General features: G+C 43.1%; 1 protein-coding gene across 1 annotated transcript in view; it reads left to right on the forward strand.

Moving 5' to 3' along the window:
• Positions 1-25,193, forward strand: part of LOC121269137 (zinc finger protein Aiolos-like) — a 161,405-nt gene that overhangs the window by 112,922 nt on the left and 23,290 nt on the right. The window contains exon 7 of the mRNA XM_041173623.1: positions 2,242-2,358. Within this exon, the coding sequence (XP_041029557.1) occupies positions 2,242-2,358 (117 nt within the window). The remainder of the gene's footprint in view (positions 1-2,241; positions 2,359-25,193) is intronic.

The raw sequence follows: 25,193 nt of genomic DNA on the forward strand, positions 1-25,193 counted from the left end.
CTTAAAATGTTGTTGCCAGGCAGTTCCCCATTAGACTGGACTCCTCCTCAGCACCATCGTGTCTTCCATGGCACACTCTGTTCCAGGGCAGCAACATTGTATATACTGCACACACTGTTTCAGTAGACACGTCCTTCAAACTGCAGCCATTGTAATTTCAATCCACAGTCTAACAGGAATAAAAATATATATTCTTTACACTTGACTGGTCTGTGGGACAGCTCTCCCAAATTTGGCACAAGCCCCAGATATTAGTAAGATGGACTTTCAGGTTTGACAGGGCTGGATTTGCCATTGTTGTATCCAGTGCCTAGGTCGATGACAGGTGATCCATCTGGTTTAATTCCTTTTTGTAGGCTTTGTTGCAGTTTGATACAATTGAGTGCCTTTCTAGGCCATTTTAGAGGGCATTTAAGAGTATCTGGAATCACATGTAGGCCAGGCCAGGTAAAGACAGCAGATTTCCTTCCTAAAGGGGGATTAGTGAACCAGACAGGTGTTTACAACAGTCATGGTCATTATTACTGAGATTAGCTTTTAATTCCAGATTTTATTAATTGAATTTAAATTCTACCAGCTGCTATGGTGGGATTTGAATCCATGTCCCCAGGGTAGTAACCCAGGCCTTCTGGGTTATTAGTTCAATGATGTTACTGTTCCGCCAATGCCTCCCCAGCCTATGTAACAAGGAGTGTGAGCAAAGCAGTGCTGTATTTCAAACCCGTGTGGTCATTTTTGTGAATTAATTGGGACATTCGATTACCTGGCACAAGAGAGAGTCTGAATATCCCAAACGAGAGGGAAACATTGCCATCTTGTGATGTCATCAGAAGGATCGAAGGTCAAAAATATAAGTTTGTCTCTTTGGTTAGCTTGCTGTAACTGTCTTTACAAACAGCTGCCAGCATACTCTAGTTTTGCAAGAAAATAATTTCCAGAACAGGCCTTTAAATTGCCTTTCACCTGGTCACCAGGTAGACTGCACAATTATAGATTGTTACAGTATAGAATAGGCTATTCAGCCCAGCAGGCTTGCACGGGTGATGCACAGCTACTTGGAACATGGACAAGTTGGACAAATTTGCTTTGCAAATGAGGACTACCTAATATCTCTCAGTTACTAAATTCTTCACATCTGCGGAAGGGAGCTAGATATTCTACTGTGCCTGTTAGCAGTGAGTAAATGTAGCATTTAGGAATAAAATCAGGAAACAACCTTCCACACAAAGAATGTTGCAAATCTGGAATTTGCTCTCTGTTAAGGTGATGGATGCTGAGAGGACGGTGTCAATTAAATATTTCAACACTGAGACTAACAGAATGTTGTTGGGTACGGGTATTTAGGGATATGGAGCTAAGGCAGGTGAAGAGAGTTGAGATATTGATCAGCCATGACCTAACTGAACAGTGGTGGAACCACTCGAGGGGCTGAATGGCTTCCTCCTGTTCCTATGATAAAGACAAAAGAGGCAAAAACAAATACAATGGAGGGGAATGGAGTGGATTCAAAAGTTTCTAGATTAAAAGTGACCTTTTGGCATTATATTTGCCTAGTGTTCTTATCACCCTGCAAGCAGCATGTTATGGGAACATCACTTCAAAAGCATGCACCATCCTAATGTGGACATAAATTACAACAACTGCCTTCTCAGGGCAACCTAGAATGGACAATAAATGTCAATCTTGCCAGTGCCATCACATCCTGAGAATGAATTAACAAAAAACATTTTGGATAAAATTGGGTGGACAGGTTTTGTGAGAATGGATTAAAACATTTAAGTGCTGGAGCTAGCTCATGAACATCATGGTCCCAAAGTCCAAACGAAGAGAAAACTGATAAAAAGGCAAATTAAGAAGTCTCATGGTTTGCTGAAATGGCAGATTTCTTGACTGAAAAGAAATGGGCCAAATGATTATGTTTCTGGCCCTGTGAAGTTGCCATTGAACTGAGTGAACATCAGCACAGTTACTGGTCCAGGATATTAGATCCTTGGCTCTTGAATGTAAGTCAGTGGCTCAGAGATGATTGTGTTTGGACATCACAAATGATTCTCCCTGAGTGATATTTTTATTAATGTACACAGGCAACTGTTATATATGCCACAATTACTGTTTACTTAGAATATTTTTTGTTAACTGACTAAAGTTAAAAATATTACTGCTAATAATAGCTCTTAAACTCACATGTGTTTACTTTGTATTCCTGTGAGATGTCTCACTATTTGCATGTTTTAATTGCAGTTGATAAGCCCTACAAGTGTAGCTTCTGTGGACGGAGTTATAAACAGCGCAGCTCCCTTGAAGAGCACAAGGATCGTTGCCACAGTTACCTGGAGAGTACAGGTGTCTACACTCCAGGTAAGATGAACATATGTTTAGGTATTTTCAAAAGGTAGATGGAGTTTCTTTTAAAAGCACTTATATGTCAATTGAAGAACGAATCATGTAAAGTAATGTCAGCCCCACATAACAATGTATTTCCTTCCAGAAATTCCAAGGGAAGGACCCACCATCCATGGCTAACTAAAAAAAATTAAAAGATAGTATCAAGAAGAAAAAGTGTTTAATTGCACAAATACATTTGGCAGGTCAGAAAATTGGACAGAACAAAGAACAGCTAAGAATGGCAAAAAAGATTACTAAGGAGGAAAAATCAGAGTATGAAAAATAGCTAGATAGAAATATGAAGACGGATAGTAAGTGTTTGTATAGATACTTAAATAAAAGAATTAACTAAGTGAGCATTGGTCTGATAGAAAGTGAGTCTGGGGAATTAATAATGGAAAATAAGGAGATGACAGATGAATTGAACAGGTATTGTGCATCGGTCTTCACTTTGGAGGAAACAAGAAACATCCCAGAAATAGCTAAATCAGGAATTGGAAGGGAGGGAAGAACTCAGGAAAATTACCATCACCAGGGAAGTGGTATTGAGCAAATTGCTGGAGTTGCAGGCTGACAAATCTCTGTGTTGTGATGGACTTCTTGTTAGAATGTTAAAAGAAGTGCCTAGTGAGATAGTTGATGCATTGGTTTTAATTTTCCAAAATTCCCTGGATTCAGGGAAAGTGCCATTAGATTGGAAAATAGCAAATGTAACTCCTTTATTCAAAAAGGGAGGGAGACAGAAAGCTGGAAACTACAGGCCAGTTAGTTTAACATCTGTCATACAGAAAATGTTAGAAGCTATTATTAAAGATGTTATAGCGGGGCACTTAGAAAAATTCAAAGTAATCAGGCAGTGTCAACAGGGTTTTTTGGAAGGGAAATCATGTTTAACCAATTTATTGGAGTTCTTTGAAGGAGTCACATGTGCTGTGGATAAAGGGGAACTGGTGTATGTACTGTACTTAGATTTTCAGAAGGCATTTGATAAGGTGCCATATCAAAGGTTATTGCAGAAAATAAAAGCTCATGGTGCAGGGGGTAACATGTTGGCATGGATAGAAGATTGGCTAGCTAACAGGAAGCAGAGAATAGACATAAATGGGTCTCTTTCTGGTTGGCAGAATGTAACAAATGATGGGGCCTCAACTTTTTACAATTTATATAAATGACTTGGACGAACGGACAGAAGGTATGGTTGCTAAATTTGCTAATGATACAAAGATAGGTAGAAAAGTAAGTTGTGAAGAGGACTTAAGGAGGCTACAATGGGACAGATTAAGTGAGAGGGCAAAGATCTGACAAATGGAGTATAATGTGGGCAAATGTGAAATTGTCCATTTTAGCAGGAAGAATAAAAAAGAAGCAAATTATCTAAATGGTGAGAGATTGCAGAGCTTTGAGATTCAGAGGGATCTGAGTGTCCTAGTGCATGAGTCACAAAAGGCTGGTATGCAGGTGCAGCAAGTAATTAGGAAAGCTAATAGAATGTTATTGTTTATTGCAAGAGGAATTGAATATAAAAGTAGGGAGGTTATGGTTCAGTTGTACATGGCATTGGTGAGACCACGTTTGGAGTAGTGTGTAGAGTATTGGTCTCCTTATATAATGAAGGATGTAAATGCATTAGAAACAGTTCAGAGAAGGTTTACTAAGCTAATACCTGCAATGGGTGGGTTATCTTATGAGGAAGTGTCGGACAGGCTGGGCTTGCATCCGCTGGAGTTTAGAAGGGTAAGAAGCGACTTGATTGAAACATATAAGATCCTGAAGGGATAAAAGGAAAATACTGCAGATGCTGGAAATCTGAAGCAAAAACAAAATTGCTGGAAAAACTCAGCAGTTCTGACAACATCTGTGGAGAGAAAGAGAGAGTTAACGTTTTGAGTCCTTATGACTTCTTCAGAACAGGTTCATACAGACTCGAAACGTTAACTCTGTCTTCCTCTCCACAGATGCTGTCAGACCTGCTGAGATTTTCTAGCAATTTTTGTTTTTGTTTAAGATCCTGAAGGGTCTTGACAGGGTGGTTGTGGAGAGAATGTTTCCTCTTGTGGGAGAATCTGGAACTAGGGGTCATAGTTTGAAAATAAGGAGTCAACAATTAAGACAGAGGTGAAAAGAAATTTTTTTCTCTGAGGGGCTAGTGAGTCTTTGGAACTCCCTCCTTCAAAAGGGGTGGAAGCAGAGTCTTTGAATGTTTTTAAGGCAGAGCTAGATAGATGCTTGAGAAACAAGGGGTTGAAGGGAGATTTCAGTCAAATCAGCCATGGCCTTACTGAATGGTGGAGGAGGCTCAAATGGCCTACCTGTGCTCCTATCTGGTATGTTTATGGCTCAGCACATTAGAAAAATTCTTCCTAATGCTGCACTGTCAGAAATGCTGTTGAACCTCTCAGGTTGATACTTGGAAGAGTGAGGAGTTCTCCTAATGTCCTGGCCAATATTCATTTCTCAATCAACACCTAAACTCAGATCAACTGACCACTTACTTCATTGCAGTTTGTGGGATCTTGCTGTACACAAATTTGCTGCTGCATTTCCTATATTATTAGTGACTATGCTTCAAAAGTACTTCATTGGTTGTAAAGTGGTTTGCACGGCTTGAGGCTATAAATGGTCAGAGTAGCAGCATAGCTACCACATCAGTGCTCACCTTCTTTTCAATATTATGTACTTTCTCCCCAGACTTTTTTACTTGACTATTCTCCACAGATTCATTCCAGCAAAGTTACCAAAGGAAGTTTGGAACGCAGAAAATTATAATAATCTGTTTCTGAGTAAAATGCTGACCTCTTTAAAGTATCCAAAATATTAAATCAGGACACTGTTTGGATGTTGTAAGGGAGCAATTTTTGAATCAACCTCAAGCAACCGTACTTGCTGCGTTAGTGGTTTTCTTTCCTGTTACCACCTTGGGAAATGTTTTTTTGCTGCCAAATGAGGTTGTCTGATGATGAGAGGCTGAGTAAATTAAATGAGAGAATGAGAGGCAATTTCATTGTAACCTACAAGACTCTGAAGGGGTTTGACAGGGTGGACATTGAGAGATTGTTTCCACTGGTCAGGAAATCTAAAACTCGGGGACACAGTCTCAGGATAAGGGGCTACTCATTTTGGATTGAGATGAGAAAAAATTACTTCACTCAAAGGGTTGTGAATCTTTGGAATTCTCTATCCCAGAGGGTTTTGGATGTTCCATCGTTGAATACATTTATTTATTTATGTTTTGGTCATTCACGGGATGTGGACTTTGCTGGCTGGGCCAGCATTTATTGCCCATCCCTAGTTGCCTTTGAGAAGGTGATTGTGAGCTTCCTTCTTGAACTGCTGCAATCCATGTGGTGCAGGTACACCCACAGTGCTGTTAGGGAGGGAGTTCCAGGCTTTTGACCCAAAGACAATGAAGGAACAGCGACATATTTCCAAGTCAGGATGGTGAATGACTTGGAGGGGAACTTCCAGGTGGTGGTGTTCCCATCTATCTGCTGCCATTGTCCTTCTAGATGGTCGTAGTTGTGGGTTTGGAAGGTGCTGCCTAAGGAGCCTTGGTGAATTCAAAGCTGGGACAGGCAGATTTTTGGTCTCTCAGGGAATCAAGGTTTTTGTGTTCTTGTAAAGGAATGCCTGAGGAACATGTGCGCATTTGTTGGACTGATGGCATAAGATGAGACAGAGTTTCTGAAGCGCAAGGACTAGGGAACAGAGGTCAAATACCAGTTGAGCAATGTCTCAAATTTAAAATTCTCATCCTTGTTTTCCAAGTCCCTCCATAGCCTCAACCTGCCCTATCTCTGTAACCTCCTCCTAGCCTCTGGAGCAGCCCTGATTTTAATCACCTCACCATTGGCAACTCTGGAATTCCCACCTTAAATCTCTCTGCCTCTTTACCTCTCTCTTCTCCGTTAAGTCTTAATCACCATCACCTTCCCTGTTCCACCGGCAGGACAGACCCAGCAGAGGTGGTGGCACAGTGGTATACAGTCGGGAGGGAGTTGCCCTGGGAGTCCTCAATGTCGACTCCTGACCCCATGAAGCCTCATGGCATCAGGTCAAACATGGGCAAGGCAAGTCCTGCTATTTACGATCTACTGCCTCCCTTAGCTGATGAATTAGTGCTCCTCCGTGCTGAACACCAATTGGAAAAAGTACTGAGGGTGTTTAAGTCCTTAAACACCTGTTTAAGTATCTTTTTGACCAAGCTTTTGGTCATCTGCATTAATATTCCTTAATGTGGCTCAGTGTACATATTGTTTGATAAAACTCTTCTGATGCGCCTTGGGGCGTTTTACTAAGTTAAAGGTGCTATATTAGTACAAGTGTTGGTGTTTATGTGATAAACAAAAAAAATCCACAACCACAGCTTGAAGCTGGTGACCATTGTAAACTCTACTTTGTAAAGCTTCACAACGTGATGTCTTCTTTTTACCCTGCCTACTTTCCAGACTTGCTGCAGAATTTGTTGCTGCCTGCCTTTACATGTGTTGATGCCTGTTTAATTTCTGTTTCACGGATCAGTGTGACCTTGTCTCAGTATGTTTGGAATCCTTGCCTGTGCACCTGTGACATTAAGATCACATATATAGGGGTCATTTTGAGAGTGTGCAGCAAGTGGTAACTCTTGCCTCTGGCATATGTGGAGGTAGATGTACAGGCTATTCAAGGGGAGGTAGTGGTGTAGCAGTATTGTCATTGGTATCCCAGAGACCCAGGGTAATCCTCTGGGGACTCGGGTTCAAATCCCACCACGGAATCAAAAGAAATGATTGTAGTAAAAGCCCACCTGGTTCACGAATGCCCTTTAGGGAAGGAAAAATGCTGATCTACATGTGAGTCCAGACCCTCAACAATGAAGTTGACTCTTAAATATCCTCTGAACAAGGCAATTAGGGATGGACAATAAATACAGGCAGTCAATATAAAGCTCATCGAAGAAATTGACCATGAAATTACCACCATCTGGTAAAAACTTATCTGGTTCACTAATATAAGGAAATCTGCTGTCCTTTCCTGGTCTGGTCTGGCCTACATGTGATTCCCTACAGCAATGTGGTTGACTCTTAATTGCTCTCTGAACAAGGACAATTAGGGATGGCCAGTGACACCCACATCCCGTGAACAAATTTAAAAAAAAATAAGTTCAAAAAATTGTGGGCATTCTGTTTTAAAGCTCTGCTGGTGGCTGATCTCCACAACAGCAGTGATTGTAAAATTACAGTTGTTCTAGTTCAGGTTGTCTACATAACAAAAGGTTAATTAACTGTGGTTGGTATTCACTGTAACACCAGTTTTGTTTTTTACTTACTGCAGATTTAACTTCTCCTGCTAGTGCATAAGTTAATATATTTATGTAAAACTTGTTCGTATAAAATTCGGGGGTGTGGAAAAGGAGTGTATAAAATAGGATATTTGGAGCCCAGAAGAACGACAAGAAGAAAACTCAAAGGAGTAGGACCATCGTCGAGTAGTGGTTAGCTTTGGTTCAGTCGTGGCACTGTTGCCTCTAAGTCGGAATGTCATGGGCTTGGACCCCACTTGAAGCTTCAGGCACATAATCTCGGCTGACAGTTCGGTGCTGCACTGTCAGCGCTGAATGCAGAGTTAAACCAAGGCCCAGTTTTCCCCCTTGTGGATGTAAAATCCGACTCTTGAGGAGATGCGCTTTCCTGATATTCTAGCCAACAATGTCATCACTAAAATGGATTACCTGGTTTTTTATGCATGAATTGGCTGACACATTTTGTAAATTACAAGTGACTACAATTCAAAGTGCTTTATTGGCTGTGAAATGCATTGAATAAATGCAAGTTTCTTCTTCTTTTATCACTGAGGGAGACAAGAAAGAATGCATTAGAGAGCAAAAAAAGTTAAAAATCTGCGCATGGAAGAAAAATTGTCTGTATTTATCAAGGAATGCAAGTGAAGTGCTGGGGAAACGGAAGTACTATTCAATTCTTGGACATAATAGGACAGAAATACTTAGAACCCATCTAGTTCACTAATATCCTTAAGGGAAGGAAAACTGCTGTCCTTACGTGGTCTAGCCCACATATGACTTCAGGCCCACAGCAATGTGGTTAACTCTTAACCACCTTCTGAAATGGCCTAGCAAGCCACTCCGTTGTACTAAATTGCTACAGAAAAGTCAGAAAGGAATGAAACTAAACAGACCAACTAGGATCGACCTAGGCACTAGAAACAACAACGGCAATCTCAGCCCTGTTGACCCTGCAAAGTCCTCCTTACTAACATGTGGGGGCTTGTGCCAAAATTGGAAGAACTGTCCCATAGACTAGTCAAGCAACAGCCTGACATAGTCACACTGAATTATACCTTACAGATTCTGTCCTAGACAACAGCATCACCATCCCTGGGTATGTCCTGTCCCACTGGCAGGACAGGTCCAGCAGAGGTGGCGGCACACTGGTATACATTCGGGTGGGAGTTGCTTTGAGAGTCCTCAACATTGACTCTGGACCCCATGAAGTCTCATAGCATCAGGTTGGGCAAGGAAGCCTCCTGCTGATTACCACCTATTGCTCCCCACCACCCCCCACCAACATCAGCTGATGAATCAGTACCTCCATGTTGAACACCAATTGAAAGAAAAGATGGTTAGGAGACTTCAGTGTCCATCACCAAGAGTGGCTCAGTAGTATAACAGCTGATCGAGTTGCCTGAGTCCTGAAGGGCATAGCTGCTAGACTGGGCCTGTAGCAGGGTGTAAGGGTACCAACAAGAGGGTGAAACCTACTTAACCTTGTCCTCACGAATCTACCTGTCACAGATGTATTTGTCCATGACAGTATTACTAGGAGTGACCACCGCCCAATCCTTGTGGAGACGAAGTCCCATCTTCACACTGAGCATACCTTCTATTGTGTTGTGTGGCACTACCTCTACTGTGCCAAATGAGATAAAACTAGAACAGATCTAGCAACTCAAAACTGGGCATTCATGAGGCACTGTGGGTCGTCAACAACAGCAGAATGGTAATCTCATGGCCCAGCATATCCCCAACTCTACCATTACCATCAAGCCAAGGGATGAACTTTGATTCAATGAAGAGTATTTATTTATTCATTCACAGGATGTGGGCTTTGCTGGCTGGGCCAGTATTTATTGCCCATCCCTAGTTGCCCTTGAGAAGGTGGTGGTGAGCTGCCTCCTTGAACCACTGCAGTCCATGTGGTGTTGGTACACCCACAGTGCTGTTAGGAAGGGAGTTCCAGGGTTTTGACCCAGTGACAGTTAAGGAATGGCAATATATTTCCAAGTCAGGATGGTGAGTGACTTGGAGGGGAACTTCCAGGTGGTGGTGTTCCCATCTATCTGCTGCCCTTGTCCTCCTTGATGGTAGTAATCGTGGGTTTGGAAGGTGCTGTCAAAGGAGCCTTGGTGAATTCCTGCAGTGCATCTTGTAGATGGTACACACTACAGTTACTTTGTGTCAGTGGTGGAGGGAGTGAATGTTTGTGGATGTTGTGCCAATCAAGCGGGCTGCTTTGTCCTGGATGGTGTCCAGCTTCTTCAGTGCTGTGGGAGCTGCACTCATCCAGGCAAGTTGAGAATATTCCATCACACTCCTGACTTGTGACTTGTAGATGGTGGACAGGCTTTGGGGAGTCAGGAGGTGAGTTACTCACCGCAGGATTCCCAGCCTCTGACCTGCTCTTGTAGCCACAGTATTTATATAGCTAGTCCAGTTCAGTTTCTGGTCATTGGTAACCCTCAGGATGTTGATAGTGGAGGATTCGGTGATGGTAATGTCATTGAACCTCAAGGGGCGATGGTTGGATTCTCTCCTGTTGGAGATGGTCATTGCCTGACTCTTGTGTGGCACGAATGTTACTTGCCAGTTATCAGCCCAAGCCTGGATACTGACCAGGTCTTGCTGCATTTGGACATGGAGCACTTCAGTTTCTGAGGAGTCGCGAATGGTGCTGAACATTGTGCAATCATCAGCGAACATCCCCACTTCTGACCTCATGATGGAAGGGAGGTCATTGATGAAGCAGCTGAAGATGGTTGGTCCTCGGACACTACCCTGAGGGACTCCTGCAGTGATGTCCTGGAGCTGAGATGACTGACCTCCAACAACCACAACCATCTTCCTTTGTGCTAGGTATGACTCCACCCAGCGAAGCGTTTTCCTCCAATTTTTTTTCATATTCCTTCATGGGATTTGGGTGTCTGACTGGGCCAGCATTTATTGCCCATCCTTAATTGCCCTTGTTCAGAGGGCATTTGAGAGTCAACTACATTGCTGTGGATCTGGAGTCACATGTAGGCCAGACCGGGTAAGGACGGAAGATTTCCTTCCCTCAAGGACATTAGCTTCCCATTGACTCCAGTTTTGCTAGGGCTCCTTGATGCCACACTCAGTCAGATGCAGCCTTGATGTCAAGGGCAGTCACTCTCACCTCACCTCGGGAGTTCAGCTCTTTTGTCCATGTTTGAACCAAGGCTGTAATGAGGTCAGGAGCTGAGTGGCCCTGGTGGAACCCAAACTGGGCATCATTCAGCAGGTTATTGCTAAGCAAGTGCCACTTGATAGCACTGTTGTTGACCCCCTCCATTACTTTACTGATAATAAAGTGTAGACTGATAGAGTGGTAATTGGCTGGGTTGGATTTGTCCTGCTTTTTGTGTACAGGACATACCTGGGTAATTTTCCACATAGCTGGGTAGATGCCAGTGTTGTAGCTGCACTGGAACAGCTTGGCTGGGGGCGCGGCAAGTTCTGGAGCACAAGTCTTCAGTGCTATTGCTGGAATATTGTCAAGGCCCATAGCCTTTGCAGTATCCAGTGCCTTCAGCCATTCCTTGATATCACATGGAGTGAATCAAGTTGGCTAAAGTTTGGCATCTGTGATGCTGGGGACTTCCGGAGGAGGCCGAGATGGATCATCCACTCGGTACTTCTGGCTTAAGACTGTTGCAAATGCTTCAGCCTTATCTTTTGCACTGATGTGCATCATTGAGGATGGGGATATTTGTGGAGCCTCCTCCTCCAGTGAGTTGTTCAATTGTCCACCACCACTCACAACTGGATATGGCAGGACTGCAGAACTCAGATCTGACCTGTTGGTTGTGGGATCACTTAGCCTTGTCTATCACTTGCTGCTTCTGCTGTTTGGCACGCAAGTAGTCATGTGTTATTGCTTCACCAGGTTGACACCGCAATTTTAGGAATGCCTAGTGCTGCTCCTGGCATGCTCTCCTGCACTCTTCATTGAACCAGGGTTGATCCCTTGGCTTGGTGGCAATGGAAGAGTGGAGGATATACCGGGCCGTGAGGTTAAAGATGGTGTTCGTGTACAATTCTGCTGCTGCTGATGGCCCACAGCACCTCATGGATGCTCAGTCTTGAGCTACAAGATAACATGCCAGGAGCAGCATCAGGCATACCTAAAAAGGAGTATCAACCTGGTGAAGCTATAACATAGGTCCACACAGCGGATCAGCATGTAATTGGCAGAGCTAAGCACTCCCACAAATCAAAGCTCTTCAGACCTGCCACATCCATGGTGGGTGCTGTGAATGGTGGTGGACAATTAAACAACTAGCCAGAGGAGGAGGCTCCACAAATATTTCCATCCTCAATGAGGGGGAAGCGCAGCGCATCAGGTCAAAAGACAAGGCTGCAGCATTTGCAACAGCCACAAGGGCCGAGTGGATGATCCATGTTGGCCTTCTCCTGAGACCCCCAGCATCACAGATGCCAGCCTTCAGCCAACTCGATTCACTCCACGTGATATCAAGAAACACCTGAAGGCACTGGATGCTGCAAAGTCTATGGGTCCTGACAATATTCCAGTAATTGTGCTGAAGACTTGTGCTCCAGAACTAGCTGCACCTCCAGACAAGTTGTTCCAGTACAGCTACAACACTGGCATCTACCCAAAAATGTAGAAAATTTCCCAGGTAGCTCCAGTCCACAAAAAGCAGGGCAAATCCAACCCGGACAATTACTGCACCACCAGTCTACTATGAATCATCAACAAAGTGATGGAAGGTTTCGTCAACAGTGCTATCAAGTGGCACTAACACAGCAACAACCCGCTCACTAATGATTCGTTTAGGTTCTGCCAGGGCCGCTCTGCTCCGGATCGTTACAGCCTTGGTCCAAACATAGACAAAATAGCTGAAATCATTAAGTGAGTTGAGACTGCCCTTGACATCAAGGCAGCATTTGACCAAGTGTGATATCAAGGAGCCCAAGCTCCTTGGAGTTAACAGGAATCAGGGGTAAAACTCTCCGCTAGCTGGACTTATACCTAGCACAAAGGAAGAAAGTTGTGGTTGTCGGAGGCCAATCATCTCAATCCCAAGACATCACAGCAGGAGTTCCTCAGGGTAGTGTCCTAGGCCCGACCATCTTCAGCTGCTTCAATGACCCTCCTTCCATCATAAGGTCAGAAGAGGCGATGTTCGTGATTGTTCAATGTTCAGCATCATTCGCATCTCCTCAGATACTGAAGCAGTCTGTTTCCTTATGCAGCAAGGCCTGGACAACATTCAGGCTTGGACTGCTAAGTCACAAGTAACATTCGTGCCACACAAGTGCCAGGCAATGACTATCTCCAGCAAGAGAGAATCTAACCATATCCCCTGGGCGTTCATTGGCATTACCATTGCTGGAAGCCTACTATCAACATCCTTGGGGTTACAATTGCCCAGAAACTGAACTGGACCAACCATATAAATCCTGTGGCTCCAAGGGCAGGTCAGAGGCTAAGAATCCTACCTCAAGTAACTCACTTCTGACTCCCCAAAGCCTGACCATCATCTACAAGGCACAAGTCAGGAGTGTGATGGAATACTCCCCACTTGTCTGGATGAGTGCAGTTCCCACAACACTCAAGAAGCTTGACACCATCCAGGACACAGCAGTCCACTTAATTGGCACCCCGTTCACAAACATTCACTCCCTCCATCACTGATGCACAATGGCAGCTGTGTATACCATCTACAAGATGCACTGCAGAAACTCCTCAAGTCTCCTTCAACAGCACCTTCCAAACCTGCAGCCTCTACCACCTAGAAAGAGAAGGGCAGATGGGAATACCACCACCTACAAGTTACCCACATCATCCTGACTTGGAAATATATTGCTATTCCTTCACTGTCACTGGTCAGAATTCTGGAACTCCCTTTCTGAACCTACAGCACATGGACTGCAGTGATTCAAGAAGGCCGCTCACCACCACCTTCTCAAGGGCAATTAGGGATGGGCAATAAATGCGGGCCTAGCCAGCAACGTTCAAATCCTGTGAAAGAATAAATGATAAAAATTATGTTTTAGAGTATTAAAGGAAAAATGTGCTTAGCTTGAAAGAACAAACTAAATGTCTTGAATCAACTTTAGATGTGGGAGCTTAGATATGCCACTTGAAACTAGAGAGAAAAATGGGGCCACGAATGTTGATACACACTAAAGGATTTAGGATTGAGCCATTGAAGGTGGAGGTGGGAACTCTTGGTTGCACTTACAAAAGAGATAAAAATTGATCATGTGACCTGACTGCAGCATGTACTACATGTCATGTAAACAGCTCCCTTGTAGCCTCCTTGTTCAGCTATCCTAATAACCAAGTGCAAGGAAATGGCAGCTAAAATCAAGAGGAGAGAAACTCATTTTGGAGATGTGAAGCAGAATCTGTGGACAGGTGGAATGGCATTGCAGCAGTTTGATGGCTGACTATGATTATATGATACACATGAGGTGGGTATGTGAAGGGTAACCTTGTTTGCTAGTCCCAGATATCCCTATCCCAAGATTATTTTGCACCGTCCGTGGTAGGAGCTGGCAGTTAGGGTCAGTGGTGTGTACGCTACCTGTAGAACCAGGAACAAATGCAAGCTTCAAATCAAGGTAAGAGCACCCAACAATAATGTACCAGATAGAAGGCCAAAGTATGGCAGAAAAAGTTTGACATTGGAGAACTGTGAAATGGTGCATTTTGGTAGTGAGAAAGAGGAAACACGATACAAAAACTGGTCCAATTTTATAGGGGTGCAGAAACAGAGGGACCAAAGCCGTGAGCTAATTTTAAATCAGAGACCGATTTGAATTTTGTTCACTAAATGTATTAAGGAATGAGGCAAAAGCAGATATATAGCTGGATCACAGATCAGCCATGATTTCATTGAATGCCAGAACTAGAAAGGTGAAATGGCTGACCCCTATTCCCAGGGGCTAAATTTTGCCCTGTGGCGGTCGAAAAGCTGACCGCTGCCCATGATTGGCATTGCAACACACTGCGATTTCACACTGGCAAGCCAATTAAGGCCCACTCAGCGTGAAATGCGAGCTGCAGCACTAAGCGCTGCTTGTGGGGGGGGGGGGGCAGCGAGCGGGGAACTCCGCAAATGCGTATGAGTGAGCGCAGCATGATCTCCTGAAGGCACAGAGTTGCCTCAGGGAGATAAGGAGATATAACAAAAAGTAATAAAGAAAATAAAAATGTAATAAAACATGTCCCCTTATGACATGTTATCAATCAATTGCAAAACTTTTATATTATTTTTATTTGCTTTTGGAAACCTGGGGATGAGGTTTCCAAAAAAAATGCAAAGGCCACTTGACCTTTTCGCCTGCCTGCCAACTGTTAGGTTGGACAAGCAGCGAGAATTTGACCTTAACTGATTATTTAATGGCCTTAACAGGCCTTTTAACTGTCGGCAGGTGTGCTGCCGACTTCGGTGCACGCCCACTGACCGAACTATTAGGTGACTGCACATTGACGTTGGCATGTTGGCCGACATCAACGCACATCATTTCATGCTCGAATGAGTTGGGGGCGCGCCTGCCGGCTGAGTGAAAATTTCTGCCCCATGTCACATATTCCATCATTAAAATTAAGAACAAAGGATAGCCTGAGATTCCCCCAATATATGTGGCAGGTGAGCATGATTCTCTGAAATTAGCCCAATTATCAATAAAATGTTCCTAAGTAATCAAAGTCCTTTATAAAACCAAGTGAAGATCACCACTACTTTTAACTTTATTTTATAGGAATCTTCCAGTCACCACAGGCAATACAAGAGCTGGGTATTATTCTGCCTAGTCCTCCATTCAGCAACGACTGAAATTGTATCTCCATTTATTTACTTGCACTTGCTTCAGCAATGAACAGCAGCACTAACTCCATATTTCCATGATAGTGAGCATACAGCACAGGAATAGGCCAGTCAGCCCATCTAGTCTGTGCTGGTTTAATGCTCCACATGAGCTTCCACCCACTCTATTGCGTTTCATCCTATCAGCATTTACTCACAATCCTGAGTAAACATCATCCTCAAATTGAGGACAGTTGGCACCAATGAACCTTTTATTTCTTTCTCCTTCATGTAGTTATGTAGCTTCTTAAATGTGTCTGTACTATTCGCCTCAACCACTCTCTGTGGTAGTGAGTTCCACATTCTCACCACTTTCTGGTTAAAGAAGTTTCCGGTAATTTCCTTATGTAATTTATTATTGATTATCTTATATTTACGGCCCCTAGTTTTGGGCTCCTCCCCAAAGGGAACCATCTCATCTATGTCTAATTAATCTAGATTCTAAGGTCGGAATTTTCCAGCCCCCTGTGGTGGGATGGCTGAGCCATTGAAATTTCCATTCACATTGGCAGGATTGGAAGACCCCACCGATGTGTGGGACTGGAAAATTTTGGCCTAAAGACTAGTATGGCCACATCACAAAGACAATCACATTCCAAACCTAGCAGTGTTTTGTGGTCTCAGAAACCAGCGTGTGCTGGGTGGCTAAATATCTTCACGGTGCACAAAAAGTTAAAGACTAAATTATTATTTAGCCACTAGAGAATTGTTGGTCTCAGTATTATCAAAAAAATACAGTTAGATGCTTACCGCCTAGATCATTGTACTGAATGATTTGCATTGTGCCTTTACCTTGACAATGCTCTTTTTAAAATGTGATAACCCTGTGCATCCTGATTGGTCCTTACTGTTGCTGACTTAGCCTTCCTTAGTTATCTCCTGTGAGGTCCTTGTGTCCCATTTCCAGCTCCAAAACCTCATCAAGTTTCCTAAAATGTTGCCTTGCAGAATTTTACCTGTTGGTCAGTGAAACGGACTTTCTTGATGCTTTAAAGAGTCTTATCAAAGATCAACGGCCCTCTGGTTTGAGTATTAAATGCAGTCTAGATGGTAAACTCTTTTAACCTCAGTCAGTTCCATGCCAAGACCAAGCTGACCACCATAGATGTACATGATCTACAGTTTGTGTATTACTGCAGTGATGTTGCCCACTCTGCAACAGATTTGCAAGATACTCTGGACCTCTTCAATTCTGCAAACAAGAAACTTGGTCGGTCCTTGAATGTTGCCAAAACAAAACTCATATATCAACCCACATCTGATCAGCCAAATATTCCACCCATATGTATTGAAGGAAAGACTTTGGAATATGTTGAGCACTTCCCATACCTTGGCAGCTGCCTTTCTCAAAAAGCCCCCATTGACGAAGAGATCCAATACCGGATCAACTGTGGACTTCAGAGTCCAACTCTTGCATCCATGGAGTGCAACACTCCACACAAGTGACTGTAATAGACATGTTTTCAGCTTCATACTTCATACTCAGCTGGCTTTTGCACCGCCTGAGCCTCCTACAAACTACAGCAGCGCGTGTTTGAGACCTCCCAAGCCAACAATAGTTCTAGTGTATAGAGCAGATGTCGCCAACACACTCCTGCACTGCACTGAGACCTAATTGTGTATTAGGGACACATAAGAACGCTAGAGAAATTCTACCAGCAATGTCTCCACCATGTCCCCTGGAATCAACAAGAACTGTTGAACAAATGTTTGTGTCCTCCTTGAAGCCAGCTGCACAAGTATTCAGGCAAATCTCCTGCAAAATCAACTTCGATCAGCTGTGTCCGGATGGCCTAAAAGCATCTCTCCTGCCAGGTCCTGTTTTCTCAACACTCAAATGGATAATATTCCAGGGGAGGACAAAGAAAATGCTTCATTGACACTCTGAAGCTGTTCTCAAAGCGCTGCTGCATAGGCATTAATGACTGACTGGTAGGAGCTTGCTACGTATTGTTCAAAAAAGTAACAACCTGTCTATCGAGTTGCATCAGGTTTTGAGTCCAAGCACCGTAACGATGAGACAGAGCAACAGCTGAGAATGAAATAAAAGGAAGCAAATCCTGTCTTCCGAATCACATGGCCTCATGGGGCATTATGCCCATGTGCCTAAAGGTTTGTGGACCTTGGACTCTTCAGTAACATGAAGACCCATGACAGAAACTCATGACCCTGAGTAAGCATCTTCCTTCAATCGTGGGACAGCTGACGATGATGACTACAAAAACAGACAATGGTGGAAACCAAAGGTAGTAATTTTGGAGAGAGGAAGGTCAGGTTAACGTTTTCAAACTGATTCTGATGAAAATTCATAGACCTGTAATGTAATCCCTATTTGCCTCTACCACTGCCCAGCTGGATAAAGGAACTATCATCTGCAGTGGTTCAGAAACTCATTCAGTGCTCAAACAATATGCAAGCTTTGTTGTGTTGAGATCAGTTTGATTTCTTTTGTTCACATATTCATATTTATAATGTGAAAAATTACATAACCTAAATGTGCAGCACTCAACTTCTTAATTGGAAGACATTACAATCCATGGAAAAAGGCAATTAACTTCTCTCTTGGAAAAAATGTACAACTAGCAGTGTTTCGGAAAATGGATTGGTAAGATTAGTGGGAAGTTGGCATTGAAATCATTGAAAAGGAAACTGTTTCTAAAAGCACCTATCTTCCTATGAATTGTTTGGGTTGTTATTTTTAATGAGGTGCTGCGCGTTGTGTCTTCTCACTGCCCCCTCAACACAACATACAATGCTAAGCTTCTAGCTCTTACAGCACTGAAAACTCCTGGCTCATGCTCCCTATGTTCTTAAGCACTGACGCACATTAATTACTTTGCAGAAGCAACTTTGGAGAACGCTTTAATGAACCATAACTTATCATTCCTGTGGTATAAAAATCATGTGCAACCATTTTAACAGAATGTGAAAATACCCCATTGGAGATGTGAAAATACCCCATTGGAGATACTCTGCTTTGGATAAGCACCAAGTGGAAGATGGAGTTTCCCAAGAAGAAAGATGGGGAGTTTCAGAGGAAGCTTCCTCCTCAAGGAGGCCCTGAAATCAGTAAAAATGGGGCCATGCTACTTTCAATTATCCCAGGCAGCCCATCACTCATTATCCACTTCCTGTTGTAACATTAATTTTCAAATAGACCAAATTCAAAAATTAAAATATTTACAAACAGTGAAATGTTTTTATGCACAGTATTTCAAAATTTGACATTCCAGCACACACAAAGCAACCATTTCCTATTGAAGATGTCAGTAGCAAACATATCCTGAAATCAAACAAGTTTCTTTTTATGCAATCATTATCGGAGGATCCCAGCTGCTTCTGATAATAATCATTGTTAATCAGATAGGCAGTTGTGATTGCAAAATAATCTACCTCTGTGCACATCCCTCTATCACGAGCCAACCACATTACATATCTAACAGGAAGTGAGCATTTTCCTTTACTTGTGCTTGGCCTACCTAGGTGGTTGAACCTGGTGTTTTTCACCATTGTGCATCTGACAAATCTGGACATTAACTAATGATGTTTGTGGCAGGAACAATTTGCTCTACGCTGCTTCAAAGTGCACAAGTTCATCAATAAACTGCAGCTTATTTCAAGGGCAGATGACTCCAGATGAACATGTATTCTAGACTGAAGCCAAAAACTTGTTATACAGAAACCCATGAAGTTAAGACATTTTTGTAACTTTCACAGAATTTCACGGAATGGTTACAGCACAGAAGGCACTTGGCCTGTCGTGTCAGCACCGGCTCTCCATAGGATTAATTTATGGAGTACCACTTCCCCGGCTTCTGCCTTTTCAGATAATAATCGAATTCCCTCTTGAATACCTCGATTGAACCTACCTCCTCCACAAACTCAGGCAGTGCATTCCAGATTCTAACCACTCGCTGCGTGAAAAGGTTTTCTTCATGTCGCCATTGCTCCTCTTGCCAGTTACCTTAAATGTGTGTCCATTTGTTCTCGATCCTTCCACCAATGGGAACAGTTTCTCCCGATCTACTCCAGACCCTCGTGATTTTGTTTATCTCTATCAAATTTCCTCTTCTCCAAGGAGAACAATCCCAGCTTCTGAAATCTGTCTAAGTAACTGAAGTTCCTCACTCCCGGGATCATTCTTGTACGTCTTTTCTGCACTCTCCCTCTAATGTGTTTTTATCTTTCCTAAAGCATTGTACCCAGAACTGGATGCAATATTCCAGTTAAAGCCGAATCAGCATCATATAGAAGTTTAACATAACTTCCTTGCTGTTATACTCTATACCCCTTTTAATAAAGCCTTGAATGCTGTACGCTTTATTAACTTCATTAATAATGTTCATTTCTCTCAACGTGTCCTGTCACCTTCAATGACTTCTGTACATATACACCTAGGTCCCTCTGCCCCTGCACCCTCTTTAGAATTGTACCCTTTATTTTACCTTGTGTCTCTGCCTTCCTCCTACCCAAGTGAATTGCTTCACACTTCTCTGCATTAAATTTTATCTGCCACTTTTCCATCCATTCCACCAACTTGTCTATGTTCTTTTGAAGTTCTACACTATCCTCCTCACAACTCACAATGCTTTCAAGTTTCGTATCATCTGCAACTCTCACCTGATCAAATTCCAAGGGAAAGATTTTAACTGTGAATATGGGGTAGGCTGGTAGCGGAGTGACTGCCTGATCCATTCAGAGAGGGTCACATTAGAATGCTGTTGGTCAGCTGCACATCCTGAACTGGTGTCCCACCTCATCTCACCGACTGGCCCAGTATAGGGAGGTGCGGAGGCAGATCTATCTGCAAGTCAGGTAAACCGGTGCTCAAAGGGACATGTGTCGATCACAGGTGGGTAGCCCAAGTGGTATCCGGCAACATAATTCTTGTAGAATTCATTTTTGGGGCTTTTTCCTTTGCACCGCCCAGTCCGACTGGTGGTGTATACAATCTATGCTCTATCCAGTTGTCACTATAAATTGCATTTGGGTCCTATGTACCTCAATATACATAGAGTGAAATGCCACCTGCCTAATTCTAGCAGCTAGCCTGAGTCATCCAACAAAAGGCCCCAGTATATATGGCAGCAGGACGATAAGTGATTTCTGCTGGGCAGGTCAACTTCAAATCAGCCCTGAACAGTATGAGTTCCCTTCCTGTTCATTCCTGCACTACAGAATTCCTACAACCTAAACTCGTTCCCATTTATTTACAATTTATAGATTTCCAAGGAGCGAATTTTCAGCTTGCCACCCAAGTATAAAATTGGCATTGTGAATTGAGCACCCATTATAAATACTGCCCGATTTTCATTTCATTTTGATTTTAACACCCAACAATCTAATCATCTCTCCCACTCAGTCTCTCATCAAATATCTGTTCGATAAACCAACCTCTTCCATCATTCCTCTTTTAGCATCTTCCCCACATTGTTGGAGTAGAGCAGGGCTGATCACACAGAACCATATGGTGGGTGCCAGGATCTATGAGTATTTCCGACAGCGGTATATATTGATGTTGACCGGCTGCTTTATTGCTATTATAGCTGATATTGATTGGCAATGTTAATCAGCCAATGCTCATGGCCATTATCTTGCTTTCTGCACTACTTAAGAGCTCTGCAACCAACGTACAGTTACCATTACCACAGTTGATCTTTATCTCAGCACCAACTGTTGTCTGTAGTCATTTTCCTTGGTTGACACCACAGATTGCAACTGAAGATTCCATGGTACAGTTAGTATCAAGCTAAACATTAGCCAGCCAACAAATTCCAAATGCTGCTCTAAACTCACTGATCACTTCTGGCATGTTTGAGTGTCGCGAACATTTCAGCACCAACTTGTGCTGAGCTTCACTTGGGGATTCACCCAGCAAAGCAGAGACCTAGCAGAGAAGGGCAGAAACAGCATTTCTGGAGCCCCTGAGCCATGCAACTGGGGAGGCCGTATCCTGGGGCTTGCTGATAGTGTCAGCCCTTCAACATCCTCTTCTGAAGTCTTTGGCTATACTGTGCTATCTTCAGCTGGTCATTCAGAGGGATTCTTGTGTTAGTTAAGGAGGTCTTGCGTGATAATGAGATTTTAGAAAGTGACGGTGACATTGAGCACCATTTTCCACACTTCTCCCTCTTTCACTGTATCCAGGTTCCAGTGTAATGTTGGATTGAACGACTTGTTGGATTGAACCAACTTGGGTCTATAATTATTTCTCTGGAAGTAGGAAAGAAAATCGATGTTTCTGCTCTCTGGAACTATCCCTCAATTTCTCACCCTGCAGCAGCACCCATGTAATTTCCATCATTCATTCACAGGTCCAGCAGCAAGCCCTCCCTGTCAGAGTTTTTTCTCCATCCTGCTTGTTGACCCTGCGCATCTGAAGTGTGAAGTTTGAGGGTTGAAGACTGCACTGATGAGGAGTGAAAGCATGTGTCAGGATTGTAATAATCGGACACAGAGGGTACTGCTGAATCATGGCCATGAGACTCCAGTAAATTTCTCAGCTTCAAGAAAGGAACAGGTTTTACTTATGATACTTCATGGAGGTTGCTTCCCAGAAGGTTTAACAAATCCTTGCGAAAGGAGAGGTTCAGGTTGCTAACACTACCTCAAGTTACTCATGCTGTGGGTCCACAAAGAATCACAGTAAATCTCAAAAATACTTATATCTACATCTTCATTTAGAATTTTCACTTTAGGAATCTCTAGTTCAATTTCCAGGGTAGTCGCAGCCAATACAAGATGTTTCCCAACACCAAGGACGTTCACAAAACGGTTATCATAGCTGATGTTGGAATGTTGCACCATATTCCAATGGCTTGCTATTGAGAAACTGCTTGGGCAGTTGTTCCACAGATACTCACACTCCAGCTGACTCACTCGGCTGTGTCATCAAATTTGGAGACAAAGCAGGACACAGTAGGAAAGATTTTGCAAATCTGCATATCAGAAAATTGCACATGCACTGCTCACAATCTTTTGATGCAAGCAAACGAGGGCTTGAAATAATCTAGCCTGATGTTATTTTAGGCATCCTTTGGAAAGGTTTACATGCTCTCAGAATGGTCTCCAGTCCTTTGGAGACTCTTGAGATGTCAAACTTTTCAGAAAACAGAATTTGCATGTCCTTAGTTTGATGGGGCAGCCATCTTCATCATTTCAAATGTCCAGCTCTTTATGAAATGACTACGTTTGGACCTCCTCGCAAGGTACAGTTGAAAGTGGGAATAGACCAGACTCTGTGATGGGAGCTAAAGTAGCAATCCCAGGAATGTATTGTTCTCAGGAAGAGAAATGTTTTGCAACAATTGACACTTGTTATAGTGCCTTACTCAATGAGTTTCACCATCAGGTCATGTAACTCTTTTGAGCACAAACACTGTTCCTATTCAGATGAAGTTACATTGTTTGCCATTGTGAGATTTGAACTCTTGATCTTGGGGTTACAAACCCAGTACCATAACCACTTGGCTATTTAGGCCAAGCTCAGGTCATGTAGCTGCAATTTTAAAAAAAGACTAGCTAGTCTAGGAAGCCTGCCATTTCTCTGTACCTGCCATTAGTCTAAAGGTTAAAAATGTGATCATTTTATTTCCCTTTATGTAAAATTTCCATTTTATTAAATAGGGCACTATATTCAGATATGATCACATCACATCCCTTTATATAGGTCAGAGCTTCTGATCTGTGATGTATGGTTACATTCTTTTAATTTCTCATTTCAAAACCTTGCATTGCAGCATTTCTCCAGAAATTAAACACACCCAAATATATATTTTACATTTTATGTATTATGAAATAAAAACATTTTGTATGAGAGCGTTATTGAAAGAGTTTGCTGTTCTAGGTTGTCTAGTCAGAAGGCTGGTGGAGTTGAGAGGACATTCAAAGTTCCAAGAGCTGCTAGTTGTTTCAGGTCTATAATGCCAACGCGCACTGCCTTCATTATTTGAACATTTACAGTTGGAGGGTATACAAAATCCCGAAAGCCAGCTGGGATCAGGTAACTTCACCCAGGATACGTAGGAAGGGCACCACGTAGAACAGATATTTAAGCTGAGCTCAGCGAGTGAACCTTTTTTATAATCCCCAGGTTAAAGATGGTTGGTGTAGGAATAAGGCACTTGATATTATTGTAGTCTCTGCCTATGATATAAGCAAGTAATAAAAGGAAGACTTGCATTTCAATAGGATCTTTCACAACCTCAGGTCATCTCAAAGCTTTTTACAACCAATGAAGCACTTTTGAGGTGGTGTAATTTTGATCAATTCTCACATAGCAAGGCTCCCCAAATAACAATGTAATAAATGACCAGATCATTTAGTGCTAGTTGAGGGATAAATATTGGTCAGGACACCGGGTAGAATAGTGGTGTGGGATCTTTTACATCCACCTGAGAGGACAGGTGGGACCTCAGATTAACCTCTGATTTGAAATACAGCACCTCTGACAGTGCAGCACTCCCTCACCAATGACCCTCCAACAGTCCCTCAGTTCTGCCCCTCCGATGATGCTGCTCTCCCTTAATACTGATTCTTTGATGGTGCAGTGTTCCCTGAGTGCTGCTCCTGTGACAATGCAGCACTCTTTCAGTACTGCCCCTCAGACAGAGCAGCACTTACTCAGTACTGACCCTTCAACAGTTCACCGCTCACTTAGCACTGCTGCTCTGACAATGCAGCGTTCCCACAATATAGTGCTCCCTCAGCACTGCCTGTCTGACAGTGCAGCAGTTCCTCAGTACTGGTCCTCCGACATTGCAGCATTCCCTTAGTATGCTTCTTTTACAGTGTAGCAGTTCCTCAGTATTAACCCTCTGACAGAGCAGCACTCCCTCTACTCTGACCCTCTAACAGTGCAGCACTCCCTGTGTACTGATCCTCTAGCAGAGCAGCACTTCCTCAATACTGACCCTCCGACAGTGCAGCACTCCATCAGTACTGACCCTCATACAGTGCAGTGCTCCCTCAGTTCTGACCCTCTGACAGTGCAGTACTCCCATAGTACTGACCCTCTGACAGTGCAGTGATCCCTCATTATTGACCCTTTGACAGTGCAGCACTCCTTCAGTACTGACCCTCAGACAGTGCAGTGATCCTTCAGTAATGACCTTCCAACAGTTCAGCTCTCAATCAGTACTGCACATGAGATTCACCTGGATTATGTGGTCAAATTTCTGGATTAAGACTTGAATCCACAAACTTTTAGCTCCGAGGTGAGAGGTCCTATCCTTGAAACACAGTAAGGAGCTATTTCATGTGAAGAAAGATACTTCTCTTATACTTTCCCCTCCCCATTTTAGGCCTTCACTAGCAAGACCCACAAATGAATGACTCCCCATAGATAGATTGGAGAAGTGGGAACTGTTTTCTTGGAGAAGAGAAGGTTGAGAGGAGATTTGAGAGAGGTATTCAGAATCATGAGGGGTCTGGCAGAGTAGATAGGGAGAAACAGTTCCCATTGGTGGAAGGATTGAGAACCAGAGTGCATAGATTTAAGATAATTGTCAAAAGAAGCAATAGCAACATGAGGAAAATCTTTCTCAGGCAACGAGTGGTTAGGATCTGGAATACACAGCCTGTGTAGTGGAGGCAGGTTCGATCGAGGCATTCAAGAGGAAATTGAATTACTATCTGAAAAGGAAGAATGTGCAAGGTTAACAAGAGAAGGCGGGAGAGTGGCA

This window comes from Carcharodon carcharias, chromosome 23 (assembly GCF_017639515.1).
Source record: "Carcharodon carcharias isolate sCarCar2 chromosome 23, sCarCar2.pri, whole genome shotgun sequence".
NCBI lineage: Eukaryota > Metazoa > Chordata > Chondrichthyes > Lamniformes > Lamnidae > Carcharodon > Carcharodon carcharias.